At 35.0% G+C, this 24,079-nt stretch overlaps 2 protein-coding genes across 2 annotated transcripts in view; one reads left to right on the top strand and one right to left on the bottom strand.

Moving 5' to 3' along the window:
- Window positions 1–13,896, top strand: SLC7A9 (solute carrier family 7 member 9). The gene is made up of 13 exons (XM_026059222.1): window positions 1–113; window positions 1,289–1,414; window positions 2,724–2,871; window positions 4,096–4,338; window positions 4,956–5,081; window positions 5,468–5,567; window positions 7,412–7,456; window positions 7,791–7,914; window positions 9,763–9,866; window positions 10,686–10,782; window positions 11,709–11,858; window positions 12,502–12,676; window positions 13,659–13,896. Exons 2-13 carry the CDS (start codon window positions 1,310–1,312, stop codon window positions 13,721–13,723), a joined length of 1,482 nt encoding a protein of 493 aa, XP_025915007.1. The 5' UTR covers window positions 1–113; window positions 1,289–1,309; the 3' UTR covers window positions 13,724–13,896.
- A 2,971-nt stretch (window positions 13,897–16,867) lies between these two features.
- Window positions 16,868–24,079, bottom strand: part of TDRD12 (tudor domain containing 12) — a 36,781-nt gene continuing 29,569 nt past the window's right edge. The window contains exons 24-30 of the mRNA XM_026059749.1: window positions 22,526–22,695; window positions 20,937–21,049; window positions 19,278–19,332; window positions 17,996–18,109; window positions 17,756–17,909; window positions 17,596–17,662; window positions 16,868–17,247 (exon numbers count right to left, since the gene is read on the bottom strand). Of these exons, the coding sequence (XP_025915534.1) occupies window positions 17,162–17,247; window positions 17,596–17,662; window positions 17,756–17,909; window positions 17,996–18,109; window positions 19,278–19,332; window positions 20,937–21,049; window positions 22,526–22,695 (759 nt within the window). The 3' untranslated portion in view covers window positions 16,868–17,161. The remainder of the gene's footprint in view (window positions 17,248–17,595; window positions 17,663–17,755; window positions 17,910–17,995; window positions 18,110–19,277; window positions 19,333–20,936; window positions 21,050–22,525; window positions 22,696–24,079) is intronic.

Raw genomic sequence — 24,079 nt, 5'->3', positions numbered from 1 at the left:
GACATGGACGTGTCTTGCTGTCTAACTGACTGGTAAATCTGGATGGAGAAATAAAGAAATAAACTGTACAAAGATTCCTGAAGCCTGATTTGCACCAAAGATAAACAAACAAGGTAAGTGAAAGTATGAGTTGCTAGAAGATAATGATTAAAACATTCTAAATACAAAACTTTCAAGAGAGAAGCTGGGCACCAAGCTTTAACAGAATTCAGTGACCCAAGCCCTGCATTCCTTACATGCACAATTTTCTATTGTAGCTTGAATCTTAAATTGGATTCATGATGGATTTTGTTTTTCATCTTTAATTCAAAACATAAACCAGTTATGTATATAGACTAAATATTTCTAAAGACCATCAATACCAAGATAAGCGTTCTGTTAATTTAAAATGCTACACAAAAGCTAAGAATTATTAAATGCTACTTAAGTTGCTTAAATATGAAGCATTCCTGAATTACTGTCTATGTAACTGCAAAATGATCTTCAACATTCTGATTCTAGGAAATATAAATATAGGGTCTGAAAGAGACTTGTGACTGAATCAGCTGTTCAGAACTGGGAACTAACCTGAATCAAATTCAATTTTCCTCACTATCTCAAGTTGTGCTTTATTCCAGTATTGTGGGAAACAAGCAACATTCTGATGAAAAAAAGAGAATTCAGAAGTCTGAATTTAAAGTAAAAAAATCTGTTTGCATTCTAATTCTAATTAGAATGTAAAGTTGAGTAGATACTCACCCTGAGTCAGCACTGAGAAGAGCGATATCCTTTTTTGAGGCAAGGAGCTGTTAATTAGTCAACTACAGGAGATGACACTTGGTCTAACAGATACTTGCATCTCTAAAGAATTGAGATGAGGCCTATTTTAAACAAGATCAGACAGAATGTCTCCTGGTTAAGAAAACAAACTAGTTTCTGGGAGAAAGATCAAATCTGCCTGGACCCCTCGCCTCTGAGGGACTCAAAGGCAGCCTGGGTTAGGCAAGCCTAACTTGTTCCAATGAGTTTTTCTGCAATGAATGCAACCTGAGACTAAGATACAGAGAATCGCTACTAGGCGGGTGTCAGGAATATCTACACTTAAGTCTGATAGATGAAGTAAAGGAGACATAACTCCTCATCAATTTAAACTCCAAGTAAGTAGGTTAGGTGCAAGTCCTCTGCAATTTATTTTTCAACTTTCTGGTAATACCTAAATATGCTGTCCATTATGGGCCACATATATCAGCAAAACTCAAAAAAACACCAACAAAATAAGCTAGCTGAAATTTTGTTTCCATTTCCTTAGAGATTTCAACAAATTACCCAAATGGGTGAAGAAAACTTGAGGAAAAGAAAAGGCAAGGACAACAGAGAAGAGGATGGACAATCCATCCAGAGTGAGAAACCCCAAACTATGAACCTACAGAAAGAGGCAAAGCTTGCTTTTTTTCTTCTCCTCTTCAGTATGTGTGCGCGCATGGTGCTGGCTGAGGGAGGCAGTAGGGGCAACCTGTGCACATGTAGAAATTGAAGATGTGTCCCAATTAGCACTGACGTACTAATGTATTATCATGACACTGTGGTTGGTTCTCACGTTAAGGAATGACTTACTACTAGGTAAGCAGCTCTGATATAAAGGAATCAGAAAACGAGTTTTTTTTTTTTTTTTTTTTTTTAAAGTCTTTGAATTATCTTTGCATCTGATAACTTCAAATTTGGTCAAGTGACATTTTATAAATGCTATCATTTCTTACCACTTATACATCTCAGAGAGCCTGAACTGGGGTGTTCAGCTCACTGCTCCATAAAATATCCACTAGGCAGCACTAGATATTCATACATCTGGTACAGCAACACAAAGGGTAACCCTTCTACCCCAGAAAATTACAGAAAACATTTTGGAAAAAAAATTATGCCCCTTTTAATCTCAGATTTATACTTTATTGCACTGCTCTTGCATTGCCTCAGTTTATGAGCATCTTTTTGCACAAGTGTCTTACAGGAAAAGTTTAATTCCTCTTTCAATTTATGTAAACTGGAAAAAGATTCTCCATGTCATTTGAGTGGATCTCAGAGGCACAGACTAAGGAGATGTGTCTGCAGCTCAGTTTGGTGATAAGAAAAAGAGGGACTGGCAAAATATTAAATCATTAGACTATCCATAACAGGAAAATCTAATCCATTGCATTTTTAGCAGGAAATGCCTGAAAGTTTCAGTAGTTGCATGTCACACTCAGGTCACTTCAAAGTCATGAGGAAAACAAGATATATTCACCAACAGCACCAGAATAATTCCTATGCAAAACTACCTGAAGCAAGAAGAGGAATTGATAAAAGAAAAATTATATACTCCATCCAAGAAAGCAAACCTTTGAAATTCAGAAAATTCAAAAATTGACAGGTGCTCAGAAAAGATTGTCAGAGTCTAATCAAAAAGTAGGAAGGGGATGTTCAATTGTACAAAATTAGATTTGAGACCCACATAATCCAAAGGATGGTTTCATGAAGCCAAACATTCAGGCAGGCAAAGTCCAAGTAACTGCACTTTTGGAAACAGCAGGATTATGCCATAGAATATGCATCTTGGAAGAAAAAAAGGCAAGTTTCACACAGTTTAATATATTACTCAGTAGAAGCTGTATGTGAAAAGCTGAAAGAGAATCAGTAATGACAACTACTCTCATTGTATTAAACTGAAAGTAATTATTACGAATTACCAAAATGTCTCCTTTTATTTAAAGGTGGGCCTGATCAGTGGAATCTGTATGATTGTTGGTACGATTATTGGCTCAGGTATCTTTATTTCTCCAAAATCAGTACTTGCCAATGTCGGAGCTGTGGGTCCTTGTTTAACCATCTGGGCAGCCTGTGGAGTTCTTGCAACATTAGGTAAACAAAACAAATCAACGAAGACTTTGAATCTCTGATTAAATCTTTGTTTTTACCATTTTTACATACCATTCTAATTTCACAGATTAGGTATCGGCACCTAGACCCAAATCCATCATACACTGATGAGTGCAATGTTTAGGCAAAAGTTTAAAATATGTAATGCTGTTTATAAAAGGTAAATTAAATTTTAAAACTCTAAAGCACATTTTCATTTAATTTGGAAACCAGGTTTTAGTTTTGCTTACTCTATCCGCTAACTGTAATAAACAGAATATATTTCTACTTAAATCAATGGCAAAATAATATGAGAAATTTACTGGCAGTAGGCTAGACTTCTGCTGCTTTTCTACCTATATAATTGCATAAACCTTTTCAAGTACAACCCATCCAGCATCTGAAAATTTAGGGCTAAGTAGCCTCTTAAAGTACTTCAATAAATAGAACAAGAAGTTCTTTATGCATCGTGTCAGGTACACAGCACTTTGACAAGATGCCAGCTACAGTAATAAATTTAGGAATGCCACTGCACTTTAAACAGACCTTAATAGACATTTTACTTTGATTATTGTGCAGCAAGATTTTTTATTATTTTTTTCTCTCTTACACTTCCAAGTGCTAGGTCAGCCAGCGCAGTTGTCATTTGGATGTTTCTAAAAAAATTAAAGAATAAATAAATAAATGTCTAATATGAAGTTGTAGCTTAAACGATCTTATGCTATTTAAAAATTTTTAAAAATCAGAAGATGAGAAAAATTTGTCTTCGCTTTAAAACTGAATTCTGATACATTTAAAAATGAGTTCACTGTACAGCATTTACAATATAACACAATATAAATAACAGATAATTAGGAAAAGAGGTGCTAGAAGTAACTACCCCTTAAATACCGCATTTATTTGCATGCACTTGCAAACAGACAAACCTGCGGGACTTGTGCTTCATTTGCTGAAGTCTTAAGTTAGACACAAACAATAATAAATTCTGGAATGTAACTTGATAGTTTCAGTGTATTTTTTCCCCCAAACTCACACAACTATTTATCACAACTCTAAAATTTTATTTAGCACATGCAGTAATGCTGACAAATTTCATAAAACATAGCATTATGTATATCCAGTTCCTTAACTTCGTGTCGCCTATAAAAAAGCTGTTCAAAGCAGTCACAGTCTAGAAGAAGTGTATAAAGTAAACAACCAGTAATAAGTGCATTTCTTGTTGCTCAGGTGCACTTTGTTTTGCTGAGCTTGGTACAATGATCACAAAATCAGGGGGAGAATATCCTTACCTCATGGAGGCGTTTGGCCCAATTCCAGCATACCTCTTTTCTTGGACAAGCTTACTCGTCGCCAAACCCAGTTCTTTTGCAATCATTTGTCTCAGCTTTGCGGAATATGCATCAGCTCCTTTTTATCCAGGGTGTGATCCACCCCAAGTTGTCATCAAGTGTCTCGCAGCAGCGGCCATTGGTAAGATTTACGCTGTTTTAAAAGAAGGGACAAGCTCCCTAACTGCATAGCCAGTTTTGTTTAGCCCCATCAGCAACGGCCTTTCAGGACGGTAAGGCTTCCGTGTGTTACTCCTCACGGGGACATCAGGAAGCAACCTTACGCTGAAGGGGACAGGAAGCTTCATAACACGAAGCAGGGAGTCCTCCCCTAATAGCTAGTTCAGCAACATATAGAAAGTATAGACTTAAAAATTGTTTGTTCTTAGCCTGTATTTACTTTTTTTTTTTTACACTAAGAATAATACAGACACATAATGAATGCTTACCAGAAAATAAAAATTGCAAGTGTGGAGACGTTATTTCTGTAATTTCCGCATTTATTGAAAACCGACGCCAATTTTCTTTTTCTTTCTTTCTTTTTTTTTTTTTGGCTAAAGGTATTCTAAATCTTTTGGAAAAGATTTTTCCTCACTACTTTTTGAAGTCCTCCAAACACAGTCCATTAAAAAATATTAAAATACTGACAAACAGACTGGAAGGAAAAAGCAGTGCAGTAAATAAGGAAAATGTTTTAAAATGCAACTTTTGTTTAAATTATGACAAACAATGTGAGAAATATGAATTTATTTCTTCTAGTGGTAATTGCAATAGTGAATGCACTGAGCGTGAAGCTGGGAAGCTACCTCCAGAATATTCTCACAGCTGCTAAAATGATCATTGTCACAATCATTATTGTAGCTGGAATTGTTCTTCTTGCACAAGGTAATTAAATACACATTAAGTTGCAAGTTATTTTAGTTCCTGCTGTAATCATTTTTAAATCTTTCACTGACAGGAATGACATAACAATAATGCTCTTTATTTATCAGTGTTTTAGTGCTACAACCATTATATTTTCTTCTACCAAGGGCATTCAGTTCTCAAGATTAGAGACTGAAAAACAACTCAAGTTTCAAAGCATTCTGTGTGTGTGCACGTGTATGTGTGCACGTGCAGTGGGAAAACTGGCTCATAAAAAACAGTGTAAATAGACTTTAAGAGTAAGATGTTTCAAAAATGAAACTGATGTTGGAGTATTCTTTAATCCAGTGGTGAAAAAAAGGAATTAATTTCAACATCGATCAATAACCAGTCTGTTTTGTTTGCAGGAAAAACGGAAAATTTTAAAGATTCTTTCAAGGACAGTAAAATTTCTCTTAGTTCTATCAGTCTGGCATTTTATAATGGACTCTGGGCATACGATGGATGGTAAGGTATCTTTACGAGTGTTATCAGTTACACTTTAACAGTCTTTAATGGGTTTAGTCTCTCCCTGTAGCACTAAAAAGCTGTGATGTGAAAAAATTAACATCTGACTTGTTATTGAGAATTCCTTAACGAATCCTGGAAAAAGAACACTAGTTTCTTTAAAAAAAAATCCTCAAGTTATTGTTTATTAGGGAAAAAAAAAAAACACATTAGATCCTAAAAGGGCTACTTATTTGCTGCTGAGGATACTTAAGATTCTGTGGGAATGAGATAAGTATAAAACCAAGTTTAATTTTATCCACAATATGAGTAGTAGTGTTCCTGGAGCCCCTACCTGTTACCCAATCAGGTTCTAGTTTGTGAAGCGTGTATTGATGTTTGATTTGTGGTGTTTGATCAGTACAGGACAACACATAAAAATACATTTCATGTTAGAGTCTGCCCATACAGTTCAACTTTTATATTTTTTCTTGTTCATGTTCATTTGGTATTAATATAAAAAACCTGGAGTCTCCTTCCCCAAGAAGCCTTCCATTAAATCCCCACATCCATTTATCCATTATTTTCTATGGCCTTAGTTCAAAGTAAACATTTACACTTAAAAAATAATCAGAAATACAAAAGCATTTATGTTATACATAAAGCATTTATATTCTACATATAATAGGACACTAAGCAGAATGCTTTCAGGGTATTATTTTCCTAATACTAAGCTTATTTGCTGACAGGAATATGTAACTTATCTTTGCTACACTCCAGAAAACACTTTACACATTTCAGACCCTGAAACCAAAGTGAATGTCATTTGCCCTAGGGTTCTGTTGGCACAAACCTATTTGTAAGATCAAGGCTTTAGTATGGTCTGTTTTTGCTTAAGGCACTTTGCAAAAGGCAAGTTCACATTTTATTCAATAATTCCTGATCCATTAAAGCTATTCTTAGTGCTCAAACTTTGAAAATTTGAACAGAGATATGTATTCCAAAAGGAATTAAGAATACAGATTTTAACTTATCGTTAAGCAAGCCTCACTTACATGCTTAAAACTGATTTTAAATTTAAACTGATTATTCTTTCAGGTTCTCTTTCCAAGCTTGAGTGCCTCAAGTCAGGCATTGTAAGTCTACTGTTCAGACATCTACCTAGAATTTGGGCAGTGTAGAAGAGCTGATGCCTGAATAATGACTTAAATATTTCTCAGGCACTGAAATTTGGAAACTAGCCTGCTGAACTGTAAATACCTACTATTCACATTTTAGGAAGTGGAAGAGTGAAAAAACTGTTTCAGTCTGGTCTACATGGTCTAGCAAAAGACAGTACTTGAAATTTATAATTCTGACAGGTGTAACTCAAAGGTTTTTATGCAAGTTTTGTAGACAATACAACTTACAGAACTACTGTGAAGTGTTAGCAGGCGCGCTTGAGTTCTTGCAATGGGTATGCTAGTGCTTTTATTTGAAAAGTCTCAAACATTGCAAAGTTTAAAGGCAACCTCATGAATTTCAGTTAAATGTCTGCCAAATTTGTTTTGTTATTCTAGAGCATTGATCCAAGAACTAAATCTTATTTCAAAAACTTAGATAAAAGATAAATCTAAACTTTGAATTACAAGTGCAGAAGAAGAGAAATGTCATATAGTAAAGCAAGAGGCTGACAGCTGGACAGAAAGGAACAGTTTCTGCCCTGCCATTTTACCATTTAAAGACCTCACCTACTTTTTTTTTTTTTTTTAAAGAATTGAAAAAGTAACAACAACAATACCAGAAATAACACCCAACCCTAAAATATATATTAGTATTTCAACATCTGACTGCTAGTGACATGGTATGATTTTTTTTCCTTCCAGGAATCAACTTAATTACATCACAGAAGAACTTAAAAATCCTTACAGGTAAAAATACCTAGGAAAGCACTATTTCTAATGACAAAGTCAAGCATTTAATATTTTTGTACAAGCATGCACGTATTTTGGTTTGTCTTTTAAAGGAACGGTTATTCCCAAGCTTTGAACACTAGCAGACAAAAGAGCTGTTAGTATCTCTTCTGGGTTTCTGGGCTTGTGAATTTTTCTTTTTCATCTTGATTTTCATGGCTCTGCAATTAAAAAAAAAGTAAATATATCTAAAGAGCATATTGGGAAAAGAAAGTAAGAGCCCACAGTTTACTACCATAAAGCTAACAGTGATATAGCAATGCTGATACTGTATTACTTTTGTATTCTTTAGAAATCTACCACTATCTATAATTATTGGAATCCCCTTGGTTACAGTTTGTTACGTTCTGATAAACGTTTCATATTTCACTGTAATGACTTCAACAGAACTCCTGCAGTCCCAGGCAGTTGCTGTGGTAAGCCACTTTTTCTTTTGTAATAAAGCATCTAATAAAAGACTGTGAGCATTGAAGTATCTTCAGCAGTAACACAAGTAAAACAAAGGTTTCTTCTTTCTTAAGACATAACTAATTTCTGTCCATAACCTGTCAGTGTTACCTTGATTTTTCCCTCTGTTATCTACTGTCATTTCTTAACCTAAAATTTATTCCAGTAAAGCTTAATTTAAAAACTAGTTCTATCATACCCCAAGAAAAAAAATGCAAGTGGAAGTAATGGAATCTTCATTTAACATTTTGCAAACACTACAGCTCAGAGGCTGACTGTTTTGCATAAGCGCTGAAAGGATAGAAGGAAATAACACTTGACTGCTGCTTCGTCCTTTTCAGTGTTTCCAATATTTATGGGAGACAAGCACATGCAAAGTGACAGTAGATCAAACTGTCATTCTGAAGATAATGGCAAGCAGTCCATAATTAACTTCCCCTTATTCTTGCTTTTTTCTCAAAGCAAAGAAATATCCTTCTTACATTGCTGCAAGATAGTATTACAGAAGAAATGCATTAAAGATTACATAGAATTCTAAAAATCTTAAGAATACCCACACCTGTCCCTTCAGTTCGCTCAATACTCTTCCAGGCCAGTGGGACACCCGTCTACAACACAACAGTTGACAAGTCATGTAGCAATTTTATGGGAAGTGTCTGACCAGCTGGCAGTATTTGTCCTCATGTCAGTTTTAGGGGAAAAAAACAGTATGTAGCGTGCGCGCAGAATGCAGTGTAAGACAAGAGAGGTGCGCTAATGTAGAAATACTTAAGAACATGAAAAATAGTATCTTGCTTTTAAATTGCAAATTTTTGCTGTATTTCTGCATCTTGTTTGCACCAAGAGGCAAAGCAGTGTATATCTAACTGTATCTTAAATTACGTCAAATTTAAGAACCACTCCTCTTCAGTGTACCAATAAACATATGCTCTCTAAAGAGCATACACGAGCTAGTGCTAAAGTGATCAGACTGAATTAACAAGAAAATGTCAGAACTGCCACTGAGCAGTATAAAGGTGGCACAGCAAATAGACAAAGAAATGGAGGGCACACTATAAAGAGGTCTAATACATCAGAAGGTAGCTTTCTTGCTTAGTGCCGATGAGTGTCCTAGCGCTGGATAAATATATCATACTGTTCATGATGTTACGCTTATGAAAAAAATCTCTTATGCTTCCCTTTTACAAAAACTTAACTCCCTACCAGAAACCCCCAAAACCACCTGCCAAAAAACTTTTCAACAAAATTCATTTAACTACATAAACGTACCTACAATATATCTAATCCATCCTGCAGTAACAATAGCCAACACATGGCAGCACAGTAAAAATGAAAACATGTACTGAAAGACCTCAGCAAGTTTGTGCTTCGTGTGTTCACCAATGACAACGCCCAGCTTATCAGGCCTTCGCTACTATTATTATTCTTTCTTTATAGGTTGAAACCAGCTTGCGTATGGCTGGCTCTTGCTGCAGTTATCTTTTGTTTTGATTTACAGACACATCCGCAAAGCAGGTGCCTTTAACAGAATCTATGAGAATTAGAATACATGTCTCCCAATGTTTTCAACACATGCTGCATCTTAAACACTAAGACAGCAATATTCCACTTTTCTTTAGAGTGTTGCATGAATTAACTCAGGTGTTCATTTGGCAAAGTATTTTTGGATAACAAAATGTACAACATACAAATATAGATTTAATGATAAAAAGTTAAGTATATATTTATGTATTTATGTATTCCTTTTTAAGAAGCTCCAACATTACTGAACATGCCGAATAGTAGTAAAAATGACTCATTTTAATCCCATATCCCAGACATTTGGGGATAGAGTCCTTTATCCAGCCTCTTGGATAGTTCCTCTCTTTGTCGCCTTTTCTACAATTGGATCTGCCAATGGAAACTGTTTTACTGCAGGCAGGTAAGCTCCCATTCTAAATAGTTTGACTTTTTTTTTTTTTTAAACAGGTGAAAAAAATCTATACATACATCTATCTATATACCTCTACACACACACATATACATAGATATATACATTCTTCCGATCTAAACGTACAAGAACTAATTAAAAAGTACTTGCAAATCTAGCCATATGGTATATCCTTTGAAAACAAGCAGTGGCTATGCAAGTTCGAAAAAAAGTTCGAAAAAAAGGTCTCTGATTCTTAACTCAAAGCAGGTGTGGTGCAAAAGTCTTTCTCTGGCTGAGTTTAAAATTAGCTGTCAAAAAGTAGAAGAAAAGAGTTTTGAATAGTAAGAACATGATTTTTCTACCAATGGTCAAGGTCAGAATTGGAGAGAGAAGCTATTCCTTTTTCTCAGCTGTTCAACATCTCCATCTACTATTCTGAAATAGCCTAAAGACTGATTTTGACAGAAGATCATTCAGGTAGCTTTTTGATATGAAGCAAATTAAAAAGGAAATACCTAATTAAAGGAGGATCTAACACATTTTTTCCAAAATATTTTTAGTCAAATGAAATGTACAAATTAATGATTCTAAAACCAGAACCAGTTTCAAGCTCATTGCTAGGCTATTCCTGAAATCCCACTTCATTCCAAAGCAGGCCCGATGTACACAAGAGAAATTCTAGTCAGTCGTAGCCACATAATAAAACAAACCTGAAAAGTAATGGTACTGAAAATATTAAGGTTCTCTGATTTTTTTTTTTTTGGTAAGTAATAGCACCTAAACTTTAAGTACCACACTAACTAGATTGCCTTGTTTTTGTTTTGTCAGACTTGTTTATGTAGCAGGTCGTGAAGGGCACATGCTAAAGGTGCTGTCTTACATTAGTGTTAAGCGTTTAACACCAGCACCTGCTATCATATTTTATGTAAGTATGCATCCTAAGTACAGAAAAATATCAACAACAAAAAAAATCTGAAGTGATATATGCTTTTCAAAATTTCTTACCCGCAGCCTTGACATAGAACTCTATCTCTGCAGGATTATGATCTGTATATGACTATCTAAACAGAAAAAACTGCTAAATACATATTAGAAAAAAGAATATATAGTTAGAATATATAGTTGAAAGTCCAGAACTGGATTTTCAAATCAAAAAGCTTTCAAAAATTCACAGCATGAAAACAAAATTAAAACAAATATTAAACAAACTATTAGTACTGGACAAACCTTTATTCCACAGGATGTGTCTGAAAGAAAGCTATCACTATTGTTTCCTCCTTGTAAGAATGCATTTACATTTCTCCTTAAATAAAAAAAAATCTATAATTTAGTAAATTTATTTTAAATTAAATCTAGAAAATCTTACAACAATTGTTTTATTTATTATCTTACCCATTTATTTTCAAGATGAAACAAGATCACTTCAGTTCTGGAAAATTCAAAATTCAATTGCTTTCCCTGCCCACAATGACTTTAATAACCCCCCCCCCCCAAAGTCGCGTAAATACTCTTATAATCAGCAGATAGACAGTCAACAAAACAGATTAACGCAGCATTAATACTTTTAATGCACACATAATTAAGTCTCTTGACTCCAAAAAAAGAGTCATGTTAGCAGGATATAGGCGCTATCTTTAAAGATGCTACAATTCACACCCACCCAAAAGTTGAAGCGAAAGCACACACAGAAGCCATTCTGGAGCACTGTAAACATACACCCATACCTATGCATAAGTGAAGTTCACCCACAGATCACATTCTGGAACATTGTAAACATATACCCATACCCACACATCAGTGAAGTTCAACTCTTTTTTATAATAGCTATACTAATCCTTCTTTTCATTTTAGGCAGCCATTGCTATTATTTATATTATCCCTGGGGACATTGACACGCTCATAAACTATTTTAGTTTTGCGGTCTGGATATTTTATGGCTTAACTGTACTTGCACTCATTGTTATGAGGTTTACACGAAGAGAACTCAGGAGACCAATCAGGGTAAGTTCAGCATTTGACATGGTTTTTCCTCTACTTCCATAAATACTAAAACATGCATTCATCCTAAAAGTTTGGCTATGAGGCAGACTCCTTCCTTTGTACCTTCAGAATTATAAATAAATAAGTAAATAAAGGAAAAAAGGAAACCTAACCATCTATTTGAGGTTCTGGTCTTTGTTAAGTTTTGCACTAGAACAACAATACAAACTCATGATGGCTGGGGAAGACCCAGACAGTGGTGCTTTTTACTTGTACAGACCATGGGCAGAAATTTAGGTGCAGATTTTCAGGTCTGGAAAACTGCAGTCAGAGGACTAACACTGAAAGAGTATCTGAAATAAGACCCAAGGTTCACTGCACTGGAGTCAGGTCCTGGATTCATTAAACTGTACGAGAATTGTTACACTGCAATTTGCAATATAGGCAAAGTGATCTTGGTCAATGCTTTAGCATAAAAGTTTTTCCTATCTGTATTCTTGCTACTTTTTCCAACTGCCTCATCTAATTCCAGAAACTTTTAACGGAAAAAAAACACATCATAAGGCGATGACAATAGCCTTCTACATTATGGGGTGTCTTTCATATACATTTATAAAAACAGCTGAAGAATTTGCTAAGAATTTTTATGCTTTATATCTTGCAGATACCCATTGTCATTCCGATCATAGTGACATTAGTCTCCATTTTACTGGTACTGGCGCCAATCATCAGTGCACCTGAATTGGCATATTTATACTGCGTCTTATTTATACTTAGTGGACTTATATTTTATGTACTTTTTGTTCATTTTAAATTCCACTGGGCTCAAAAAGTATCAAGTAAGTATACTGCAGATAGCTTAGCAATGTTTTATTGAGTTTGGAGGCTATAGATAACAGTCCTTACCCTAATAAAGCTCATTATATGGTCCATCCCATCTAAATTGCATGGGGGGCAGGGAGGGAGGCAATTTTCCAGATTGATAACACAAGGTACACATAGTGAGCTTTAGTAAAAGTTACATTTTACTTTTGTCCTGTGAAAAAAGTTATATTGACTTAAAGAAAAAAAAAATTGGTTTTCAAAAAGCTTTGAAAAGTAATACATCGCTGTAGTAGCACAAAGAAAGTGAATTTAATGAACAATATTATTTTAACTCTGGAGATAGTTTTTCAATTCTTATTTCAGAAAGTTGTTCTAGCCATTAACTGAAGATCAGCAGACATGCATGATTATTTTATGCCACTACGTACTGTGCTGTCAGCTCAAGTTATCAATTTTGCAGTTTAATAAAGGGAATGTTAACAGCATTAAGAGCAAAATTGATCGCAGTGCTGTTGAGTGAAGTGAAAGAAGCAAGAACAATACCAAAATGTGACTATTTATAAAACAATTTTGCATAACCTCACAAGAAACTCTTTGCCTTTTTCCCAGGGAACTAACAGGATACAGGTATTGCTAAAGGGGAAAGGGGAACTGGCTGCACAGAATTGACAGAATTAGCAGTTTTACAGACATTAAAAATCGTCTGTCATCTGTTTTTTCCCTGTGGCCCCTAGAGTTCTAACATACTATGCAGTTATGAATTTGAAGCAGTGTAGTCTATTGAGATCAAGATTAAAAACCCTGGAATTTCATAGCTTGGATCTTAATATCATTTTTACCTGATATATATATATATTTTTTTTAAGTTTGAGATATCAGTACAGAAAAGCAAAATAACTACTTACAGGTTAATTTTCTCATTTACAAAAGTAGTGCAAAACTGAATGGAAATAAGGTTCTTTGATAAAGCCTCTAACAATAACTTCTTCTTCTCAGAACCCATCACTATGCACCTTCAGATGCTTTTGGAAGCTGTTCCAGCAGAGGAAGCTACTGAATAAAATATTTGACTAGTTTGTTATTAAGTACTATATTGGTTGAAGCAGTTTCAATTTAGTTTGGCACACACTTATACTTTCTGAATTGGTACGTTCATCCTGGTGGATATTATTTTTGCAACAGTATTTAGTATTTGAAATATGTTGAAGATATGAGAATAAAAGATTTATAAACCAGATTACTGTGGATGGCAGAGCTGTTTTTTGGTTAATATGCTAAGGTATCTTGTTTTCTGCATTAAAATGACTTAGAATAAACATGAGGAAGTTTTCAATTACAAAGATAGTTACCAGAAACACTTTGGCAGGATGCCCCTTGTGTCCTGCTGCTGAAAGAACTGAGCAGCTACTATTCACAACATTACCTAAAACAGGCCACACAAAATCAGAAGTAAAGACAGACTGACTGTTCTCAGTGCCTCATATCAAATGTTGGAAATCAAAAAACCTAAAGACTGAGGAATTGGGGATTATATAAAAATGGAAAGCACAGTTGACAGGAAGAGAAGACACTGAAAAACTCTTAGAAGGTAATAGATTAAAGCTTAATTTCTCAGGTATTTGTGTTTTTTTCAATGCTATTTAAGTTACAAGACATTGAGTAGGTGTAACAGAAGTTATCCTTAGCACACATGTGACTTTACAGAGGTAACTTCACATCCTAAATATGCTCTGTTTGGTAGCTGAAAAAAATACAGAAAAAAGATTAGATGGTAGATTTGCACACAAACGTAAGCAGCTTTTGCTCTCCCTGCCCAGAAAACTGACAGATTCTGGATAATATGTTTCACTTTTATATTCCCTCACTGCAAAGGGAATGAAAAAAAGAAAAAAAAGGAATCTTCAAGACACTTGTCAATATTTTTAACTGATCAGTTTGAGAAAGACTGAAGTGCAGAAAGCACTGGTCCCCTTACCACCAAGTTCTAAGTGCATTCATCCTAAAACAGAATTTTAAGTAACTGGTTTAAGTCTCAGGTTCATACTGACTCTAGCCTAGCAACTCAATTAAAGGAGCCTTTTCTATTTTTCTACAGTTACACAGAGCTGAATAAAACATATGTTCCTATATACTTCACTCTTCATTTATCTACATGGAAAAGCCCTCCCAAAGGTACATATAAAATGACGCGTCTAATTCACTTGAATGAGATTTTGTGGTTATAGTCAGCTCCATGAAAATATCAGCTCTGTGTGCAGCAGCAGCAAAACAAAAACCAAATGAAGGTTAAGAACAGCTAAGGGAAATAACAGTGCAAAACAAAACTGTAATTTTGTCATTATACATGCATACTTGATGAATACCGTGTTTTAGTCCTAGTCCCACTATTACTATATCTACTATAACTTTGAAGTCACATTTACTGCAACTTTGAAGGCTACAAAAAGAGATACCCTTTTGGGAGGGAAGGGAGGGAAGATGATGACAGGTCTATAAACAGAGTCTTGAGTGGCAGGAAAGTGGTAAAAGCAAGCTAACTGTTCCTATTACAGCTCAAGAGGTACTGGGCATCAAGTGGACTGCGCAGTGACAGGTTCAAAAAAACAGGAGGAGGTACTTCTTCACAAAACATGTCATTAGACCGTTGAGTTTCTTATTACAGGGGAAATGTTAAAAGTTGACAGAGGTTCCAAAAACAACTACACAAATTCAAGGAAAAAGTCCACAGAAAATCTCTTTCTAATGAAGAACCTGATCACAAACTGCTAGAGGCCAAGAGAATATTTTAAAACATACTGCTACATATTTTAGTTTTTTGATTGTTCTTTATACATTGGCTCTTGGCAGCTGCTAAGAATGTAAAGTTGAGGGAGTTTTCGGTTTTGTCTCACATATGAGCTCTTAGTTTCCAAACAAAAAATAATGTAATTTTCTGTGCCTGTTGAATAACCCACTGGATTTATCTACCAGCAGAAAAAGCACTTCACATTATATTTAGGTACCAGACAAGTCAAAGAATGGCAAAATGTGCCTGGCAGGAAAACATTCTGCTCCACTAGGATTTTTAAGCTGGTCATTTGACAGCTCTCAGTTTGCATGATAATGTAGAGCAAGATCAAAATAAAGTTGAATTAATGATTTCCATTAAATTACTTCTAAAGCAATTTAAACTTTGCAAATATCTATACTCAAGTGAAGGTTATAATTAAGTTCAGTTGTAATCAGGATCACAATAGTGAGTATTAAATTTTAACCATGCATTTAACAATTATTACAAGCTTTTTTGTTGCACTGCAGTTTTCCATTGGCATCTGCAATATTCTTAAATATTCAGAAAAAACAGAAAAGCTTTCATTATTTTGCATGAACACTACAAAAAACATAAAATGTTTTTGTAAACATATTACTACAATTTTCCCCCCATTCTTGAAGTAAAGGAATCCAGTGTTTCTTGAAAGAATAATCCCTAACAAGCAAGTACACCCTCCCTTGTTAAAAATACAGTAAGGTTAAACCTCTATTCTAAATCACCATGTAGTTATCATGGGAGGACTGTAAAGTCCACTGAGATCTGTGGATGCAAAGAGATCGATACCAGATTCATGTATTATGAATGGCTTTTACATTATTCCTTCAATGTAAAATATTCTTGATGTGTACAAATGTAGCAGTGAAAAATCATTTCCTGAAAGATGGTATATTAAAGGGCTAAGCATTAGGGCTAAGCAGAGATTTCATTGTTTATCTAGATGAGAAAGGAGGGTTAGATAAATTGAGATGGAATGAAGTAAGCAAGAGCATTCATGAAAAGTGAAAAAGTCAAACTGAAAACAAATACTGAAACCTCCATCACAGTGCTCGTTCCACAAAAGCTGTACAATTCAACATTTTGTACCATGTCAATACATCTCCAAACAAGTAACAACAAAGGTTGTCAGCTGAGTTGAATCAACACTGGAATGGACACCTTGATGCAGAACTGACAAATGTGATGATCACTAACAAAAGTTATATTGTACGCATGCAAGGGACATGGTAGAAACAACTGACCACCAGAATTTATCTAAAAAAAAGAAAGAAAAAAAAGAAAAAAACATAACCATTGCTAACACTACAAAATCATTCAAATAAGTAAACTAGAAGCTCTGTAATTACAAATATAAGTCCAACTGCTTCATAAACCAAGTTTATTCTTTGCATTTATTTTTACCGTTTGGACAGCACACATTTACATACGTGCACACCAGTAATAAATACCAACAATTTTAAGGTGAAGGCATTGAAAAATATACATAACGTTCTTCTTCTCTGGAACATTTCTTCAGATTCTGAAAGCCAAAAGATAAGGACTTTGTTTACTATTTACCTTCTACCTAATTATTCAGGTTGCAGAACTGTCCTTAATTAGTTCCACCAACTTGACTGGAAATTCTCATACAAGAAGAGAGATGCTATTTTGAAGGATAAATCTTAATAGAGGAAAGAGATTTAGCTCCAAATTAATCATCACTTTCTGTTCCACTGTCTTCAGAAGAGTCCATCAATTCTTCTGTTACTACAGTAGTGCAATGCAACTTTTTAATACCTACAAGCAATGAACAGAGACATAACATTATGAAGTGAGAAAACCAATAGCTTCACAACAAACGATATATAGAAGTATAAAAAAAAAAGCACCATAGACTACAAACTAGACCAAAACACTACAAACTGCTTTACTAAACTACTTTTTATTGTCTGTGCTTTTCTAAAAGAAAAATGTCTTGCTATATGTGGCTAGGTACCAGAGATACTTTGTTTTCAGAAGACTTCAGTGATTCAGTCAAGTGTCACATATCTGAAATAACTCAATATTTCAGATAAAGTCTATGCAATAAAAATTAGCATGCTTATTATTTTATGCATGATAAACACCAACATGTTTATTTCTTACCAACTGGAAACGGGCCTTTATCTTCAAAATCTTCCCAATGTTCAAAATCAAAAGACACACGAGGATTCTGTTAACAAAAACATTGTTTGAAATACTCATACGGAAGCACAGCTAGTACGTTCAGAACATTCAATAATTTTCAAACTAATTTCTGTTTCACCTTGTTCTTCAGTAACTTGCACCACGATTGTCTCTTCTCTTTTGTGAGGACAATAACAGCCTCTTTATCCTTAATCACACATGCAGACTTTTCTGCAAGTATATGCTGATGCAGCTCCAGGTCGGCCAAATAAAATTTGTCTCCTGAACAAGCACTACACCATCAAAAAAGTTTTAAAAAGTTAAATGGAAGTTGACAGTCAAACTTTATCCTTATTAAACTTACATTTCTTAAACCTACCTGAAAACCACCTTCTCTTTAGAGAACTCGCATTTATAGTCAGCTATACTTGCTATTTTTACCTTCGCTGTAACAGTCTCTTCATTTTGAAACCATTTTATTTCTGGATAAAAGCTAAAATAAAGTTTAACAGGACTTAATCCAAAATAGAAAACAAGTGAGTTTTAAACAAGCTCTCTTACATACAACCATGGTTTTCCCATTAGGGTGCCAACAAGCAGCTGAGTTTTAGCATCTGTATGGGTACTCAGCCATAATAGTTTGACACTGTAGAACATCAGGAAAGCACGTTATATTCTGTCAGCCAAGCCTGCTACAAAAGCACTAGGGTCTCAGTCTTTGGAGGAGCATATCTATTAGCTAAAGTTGGAAGAAACACAGTGCATCGACTTTGATCAAACATATTGCCTCATTTAAGTATACTATCATAGTCTAATCTTGAAATGACAATGGAAAAGATAACAGAAGATAAATCCTATAAGGAGACTGTGATGTCAGTTCATTCAGGTTGCTTCTCTTATCATATCTTCAGGCACATGTGAGCCCTCATGAACCTAACTGATTAGCCATACCTCAACTTACGTTACTTACTGGAAAAGATCTTTCACTGTGGTAGCAAAGCTGCAGAAGGAGATACATGCAGATTCAATCTTCAATCACCCTTTTTTTTTTCCTACCAAGAACTTTTCCAATAGGCTAAAACACAAAATGAACGTTCTGATATTTGCACAAGAAAATGTTAATCACCCACAGCTAGCATGATAGGTAGAAGAGAAAGAATAAGCCGTCCAAGGGAAGCCCTGTCTGCTCCCAAAGTCTGTAAGAAATTTAAGAACATTTCGGGATCCACTGTCTGCTGGCTTTCCCCACAGACTGCATGTAAGATCCCTCAGCATATTCATAATCACAAACACAAACCTTGGCCTAAATAAGCAAAGGATTTAGCATTCATTTCTACTGCATGCTACACAAATTGTCTTATCCACAAAGCACCTTACAATTTCTTCCTGCAAGGCATCTTAAAACCAGCTGCAAATCTGCATTAACTGGATCCACATTCCGAAAAGAAAATGGGCCATAATTCCATGTTGCAGGCATTCACAGTCTCAAAACAAAACCATAACTTTTTTTTCTTTTAAAGAACAGAATCACATTAAGGAGAGACAAACAAAACCAATTCATCGCATTAAATATCAATACAGTGCTCAGATGGGAGGGTAAGTTACAATTAAAAAAAAAAAAAGGTAAAAACCTAGTAACAATTCACTCTGAATTTCTGTACCATTTACGCTGATGAAGAGTAGAGTCTTCTGCTTCCTTAACTTCAGGTACACCATCTAAAAATAAATAAATAAAATATCTTTTGGGTGTCTCATCTGTACTGCAGAAGCCAGGTACTTCCAGAATATCGCAGTAGTGTCATAAAAATAACTTGTCAGCATCTGGATTAGTACTGCAAGCATATATTTGTATTTATATTGGGCACTTCCCATTCAGAAATATTTCATAAAGTCAGTAACTCATCTGAAAATTGTAAGTAAAAAGAGACTATTATAATTGGTATTTAAAACAAAACAACCCCCTCCTCCCATCCTACTTTTCCAGGTCAGGAAAAGGTTTTCCAGTCTTCAAAATAGTCAAAGAAATCTAAATTAAGTGATAGGTATCATTTAAATTCTTATAACTGCTACATTTAATAGTTTGAAAGTGATACACAAGATTGCAAAGGAGTTAAAGCCTACGTAATTAAGTGCTTTGAAGCCTCCTCTTTTTCAGTAACGAAAGAGACTGTGATGGGTATTTAACTTTGAATTTTAGAAGAACTAGGTCTGCCAAATATTGGTGGTAGAACAATAACCTATTCCCTGTTTAAGCTAAAAACAGTTTCTAGGCAGAGTAATTTCATCCTTTTTAATATAAAAGGCTTTTCAGTACTACTTTTTCTAAAGTTTCTTTACTGAAGAACACCTGAATCCCTCTCCTCAGTGAAACAAACTGCATCTTTTTTTTCAGGCTAATTTTGCACTGCCCCTTGTTTTAAAAAACTCTGATCCTTATTACTCAAAATACTCTAAGTGAATTTGGACACTTTCCACAAATCCTGTGGAACTTGCATAAAGATCATCCCAACTATGACTAGAGTTTACAGCAAACTAATTTCAAGAATACATTCCCTGATATTATCAGACAACACTTCCTAATTGAGCAAAGAGCACTCTCTTTGATTTTTAACTATAATTTCAGATAGCTATATAAACATGAGAAAAGGACTAGGTTTGTGCTGTATGGAGAGGGAACGGGGCTGTGTATGTGTGTAGTGGTTCTTTGAGGGAGGCCAAGTGGAAGGTTTTTTTCCCCTCCCCTAAAGACAAAAGGCAAAATCCCTTCACAAAAACCTTGCAATAGAGAAGTAAGACTTCAGGGTGATCACTAACTGCTGTTTAACTCTGTGACTAGCATATGCAGACATTTCCTAGGGAAATTTTTGCAGTATTTATTATTTATTTGAAACATGAACCAACCTCCCAATGAACAATGCTGTTATTCACCTCACATATTTCAACAGGTTCCAGCTTCCTTAAACCCTATGCCTTTGACAGCAAAATGCTCAGCATCTCCACAGGAGATATTTCCTGCTCACACATTCCATTCAGAGCCAAACAATTCGAGTCTCTCAAAAACAGAATAATCAAAAAAATTAATATAGCTATATTAATAAGGCCCACAGCATCTCCAAGTCACTAATTACCAGATATTCGTGGCTCACTGTAAACATTACCTATATGGTTCTATTCTGTATGCGCAGAGAAGCCTGCCTTTGGTAAAATGACCTATAGGTTGACATATAATCACCAAACTTTCATTCAACTTTTTTTTTTTTTAAATGAAAATTTGTTTTTTGCAAGTTTTAAAGTGTTTGGTAAGTTATGAGGACATTTACCATATGGATGATTCTCCAAAGTCATTTTGGAAGAACTACAGCTTTCAGTAGAGTTTTCTTGTATATTCTGCAAGTTCGACACATTTTGTGGACTGACCGTTTCCTCCTTTATGCTTTTGGACATAAAAAAGGCATACTTTTAAAAGAAAAGTTTTAAACACATTTAATAGTTAAAGTATTCCTAATCATACTTGGAAATTCTGCTGAAGTTATTTGAATTTTCCTTCTAACACATACAAAACCCCCAAAACTTCTAAAAATGTACTTTTAGTATTCAATCAATCTCACCACAGGGTTGCTGAACTTCAGTATCACAGAAAGAGTATTTATGCAGAAATCCAAGTTAAGAGAACATTTATAATTCTGATGGTAGCAGTACTTCCCCTGAATTGTAATCATAAAAACCTACTGCCATTAGTCTGCATGTTAAGCGGGGGGGGGGGGGGGGGNAAGGTGTTACTGATAGACCTAGATAGGAAACAATGATTCCCTTTCGCAAAGGATTTCGATTTTCGTTTTTCAACCTGATTGAGAAAGAAATAAAAGTTTCAGAATACTCTACTAAATAACAGTTCACTCATTAGTAAGAGACCTCTGGCTCTACAGCTGTACAGCTGGGGCTTCACTAGCTGGACTCCAGAATTTAGGAAGCACTGAAACAGAGCCAAGCAACTTGAGATCCCTGAGACCTGTAACCCTCCTCTCTGCAACAGCTGAGGAAGTTTCCATCAAAACACTACTGAAATGAACACGGCCCCACAGAATTTTTGAAATGCTGAGCCATCAGGTCAAATGAAAAATATATTTTTTCCCATTACCTCCACACAGCTAGTACTAGAAAAGGACGAGCCTATTCTAGTGAGCCTTCACTTAATATTTCATTCCACAGAAGAAAGTATGAAAAAATACTAACTTTTCAATTAACCCATTTTGGAGATTTAGCATTAATATCTATGTCAAGCATGCTTAATCAGAACCAAAGCAGCTTACCTTAATTAGTTCAGAGGTAAATTATTAAGATTAGGCTCATTTTCATCCTAAATGATATCTTTAGGAATATTTTTAAGGTGTAAATGGTTATCAGCTTTCCCAAATATTCCAAATAAACAGCTCTCTGAGGTTAGGTAAAATATAGCACAGCATGTACAACCTAATAGCATTTTTGGGAAATTATTTCTGAGTTATGCAGTTGAACTAATCAAATACTTCTTTTCAAAAAGTCAATATCCTAAGTTTTTCTGAACCCTTTCAAAAAAAACCTGACTAAACTTTCAAGCTTGAATACCACAGTTGTACACGCACTAGCAATACACTCTCTTGAGGTGGTGTACTGACTGGTAAGCACTCAGAAAAAAATATTGATCTTAAAGACAACAGAAATTGAGTTCAGACTCAAGGCTACCTACCTCAAAGGCTAGTTTTGTGGCTAAAGAATACAGTCAGAGAAAAGCAGACCTACCACAAACACCATTATCTGTGTCTAAATGAAAAGCATATTCAGTAATATTAATAACGTAAATATCTAACTAATTCAATGAAATTTTTTCCTATACTAAAATATATGCTGAAAAAAAATTGTAAACACTTACAAAGTCTCCAAGTTTTCTTCATGAGCTAATACCTTCATGTGTCTGCACAACTTCTGAAGTTGTTTTATATGTTCCGGATTGTCTGTTCCCAGCCCCATAGACAAAATCTCAGATCGAACATTGTATTCATTGACAGATGTCTTCAAATTTGAAAGCCTGGTAACCCGGACCTTGAATTACAGAACATAATACATGAAAACAGTAGTTCATAGACTCTCTCTCTCCACTTCTAGGCTGTTCTTCAAATTAAACAATAAACATATCCCCATTTATTAATAATAATTTAGTAATAACAATTAGTTTTCTCTAATTTTCAAAAGGGAAAATTTCTTACCTATGTTCTGTTGATTTCAAAGAACCACCATCTTTTCCACTCTGATAACAGCTCAAGTAACCAATAGCTAGTTCCATCTAACAGAACCAAGAAGGCAAAGAGTATGAAACCCTGGCCCTGATTACACAGATTTCAGCCAAAACACACACCATACAGTTAAAGTAACTAACTTCTAGGCCCCCAAAAACAATAAAACTGCGGGGGTGGGGGGAACAAAGAAAAACACAGAACACCAAAGAAATAACAGCATAAAAATCTAAGAGAAAATACTGAGATACACCAGATGGGAAAAGAAGCTATCAGTGAGAATTACTTCTAGATGATTTTTTCTTTTCACTTTTTACATCTACAATAGTTGATTGAAAGCACAGACAGAATACCTAGCAAGATACGTTCCAAAACACACGAATACCTTACTGCGCTCTTTGGCAAGACCCAGCAGCCGCAAGAAGCACATCACAGATATCATAAAATGAACTTAAGACTGACATCACGACAGTGCAACTAGTTTGATCATGCCCCTGTTAGAAAGACTTAACAAGGCACGTGATTTTTGTTTTTGTCCTTTACTGTGATTTTCAGAATAGATAAAGGAAACCTTTAAAGAAAGGCATAGCCTTAAGGCAATCTCTACCAACAAGGTTTTGGGAGACTAGGAGACTATTTAGGGGAAGCATTACTGCATGCATGACTTGCTCTTAACTCCTCCCTAGCCATTCCCTTCAAGTCAGTACTGCAGACAGGGATACTTGGTCCAGCCCACTCTTACGGGCCAGAGAACTGACAGAAAAACAACACAAACATGGCACTGACCTCGAAGTTTTAATTCCAGGAAAAGCTTAAAAAGTCAACTTTTAGAGAGAACCAATATTTAAAGCAGTAACGTCATTTGTCTGAGATTACTGCAATGATAAAACTTAACAAAAACTCTTAATCTCTTAAAGGGTCAGAATCACAGCCTTTATATCAAAATAATGGTTATGGGTCCTTTTCTGAATGCTGATAGAAATTCTGTTTATGTCCCAAAAGAGCAAGAAATCTTCCAGATGATTAGCATAAGTAAAAGGATATCAAAAAAAAACAAAAGCACCTCTTCTTGCTACTCTGATCAAGAAAACTCAGGCGGAGGGCTTAAGAGCTTCTTTCAATTTGCAAAAAAGCCAGGAATCAAACTTGCTGCAGGAAAAAGGATTGCAAAAAAACATGAAAAAAACAGAAAG

This window comes from Apteryx rowi, unplaced genomic scaffold, assembly GCF_003343035.1.
Source record: "Apteryx rowi isolate R43461 unplaced genomic scaffold, aptRow1 scaffold_1, whole genome shotgun sequence".
Taxonomy (NCBI): Eukaryota; Metazoa; Chordata; class Aves; order Apterygiformes; family Apterygidae; genus Apteryx; species Apteryx rowi.
This window is presented reverse-complemented; position numbering and strand designations above follow the sequence as displayed.

Coding starts and splice junctions, on each gene's coding strand:
- SLC7A9 (XM_026059222.1), top strand. CDS start 1,310: ATGGGTGAAGAAAACTTGAGGAAAAGAAAAGGCAAGGACAACAGAGAA. Junction 4,339..4,955: donor TCTCGCAGCAGCGGCCATTG/GTAAGATTTACG, acceptor TATTTCTTCTAG/TGGTAATTGCAATAGTGAAT. Junction 11,859..12,501: donor AACTCAGGAGACCAATCAGG/GTAAGTTCAGCA, acceptor TATATCTTGCAG/ATACCCATTGTCATTCCGAT.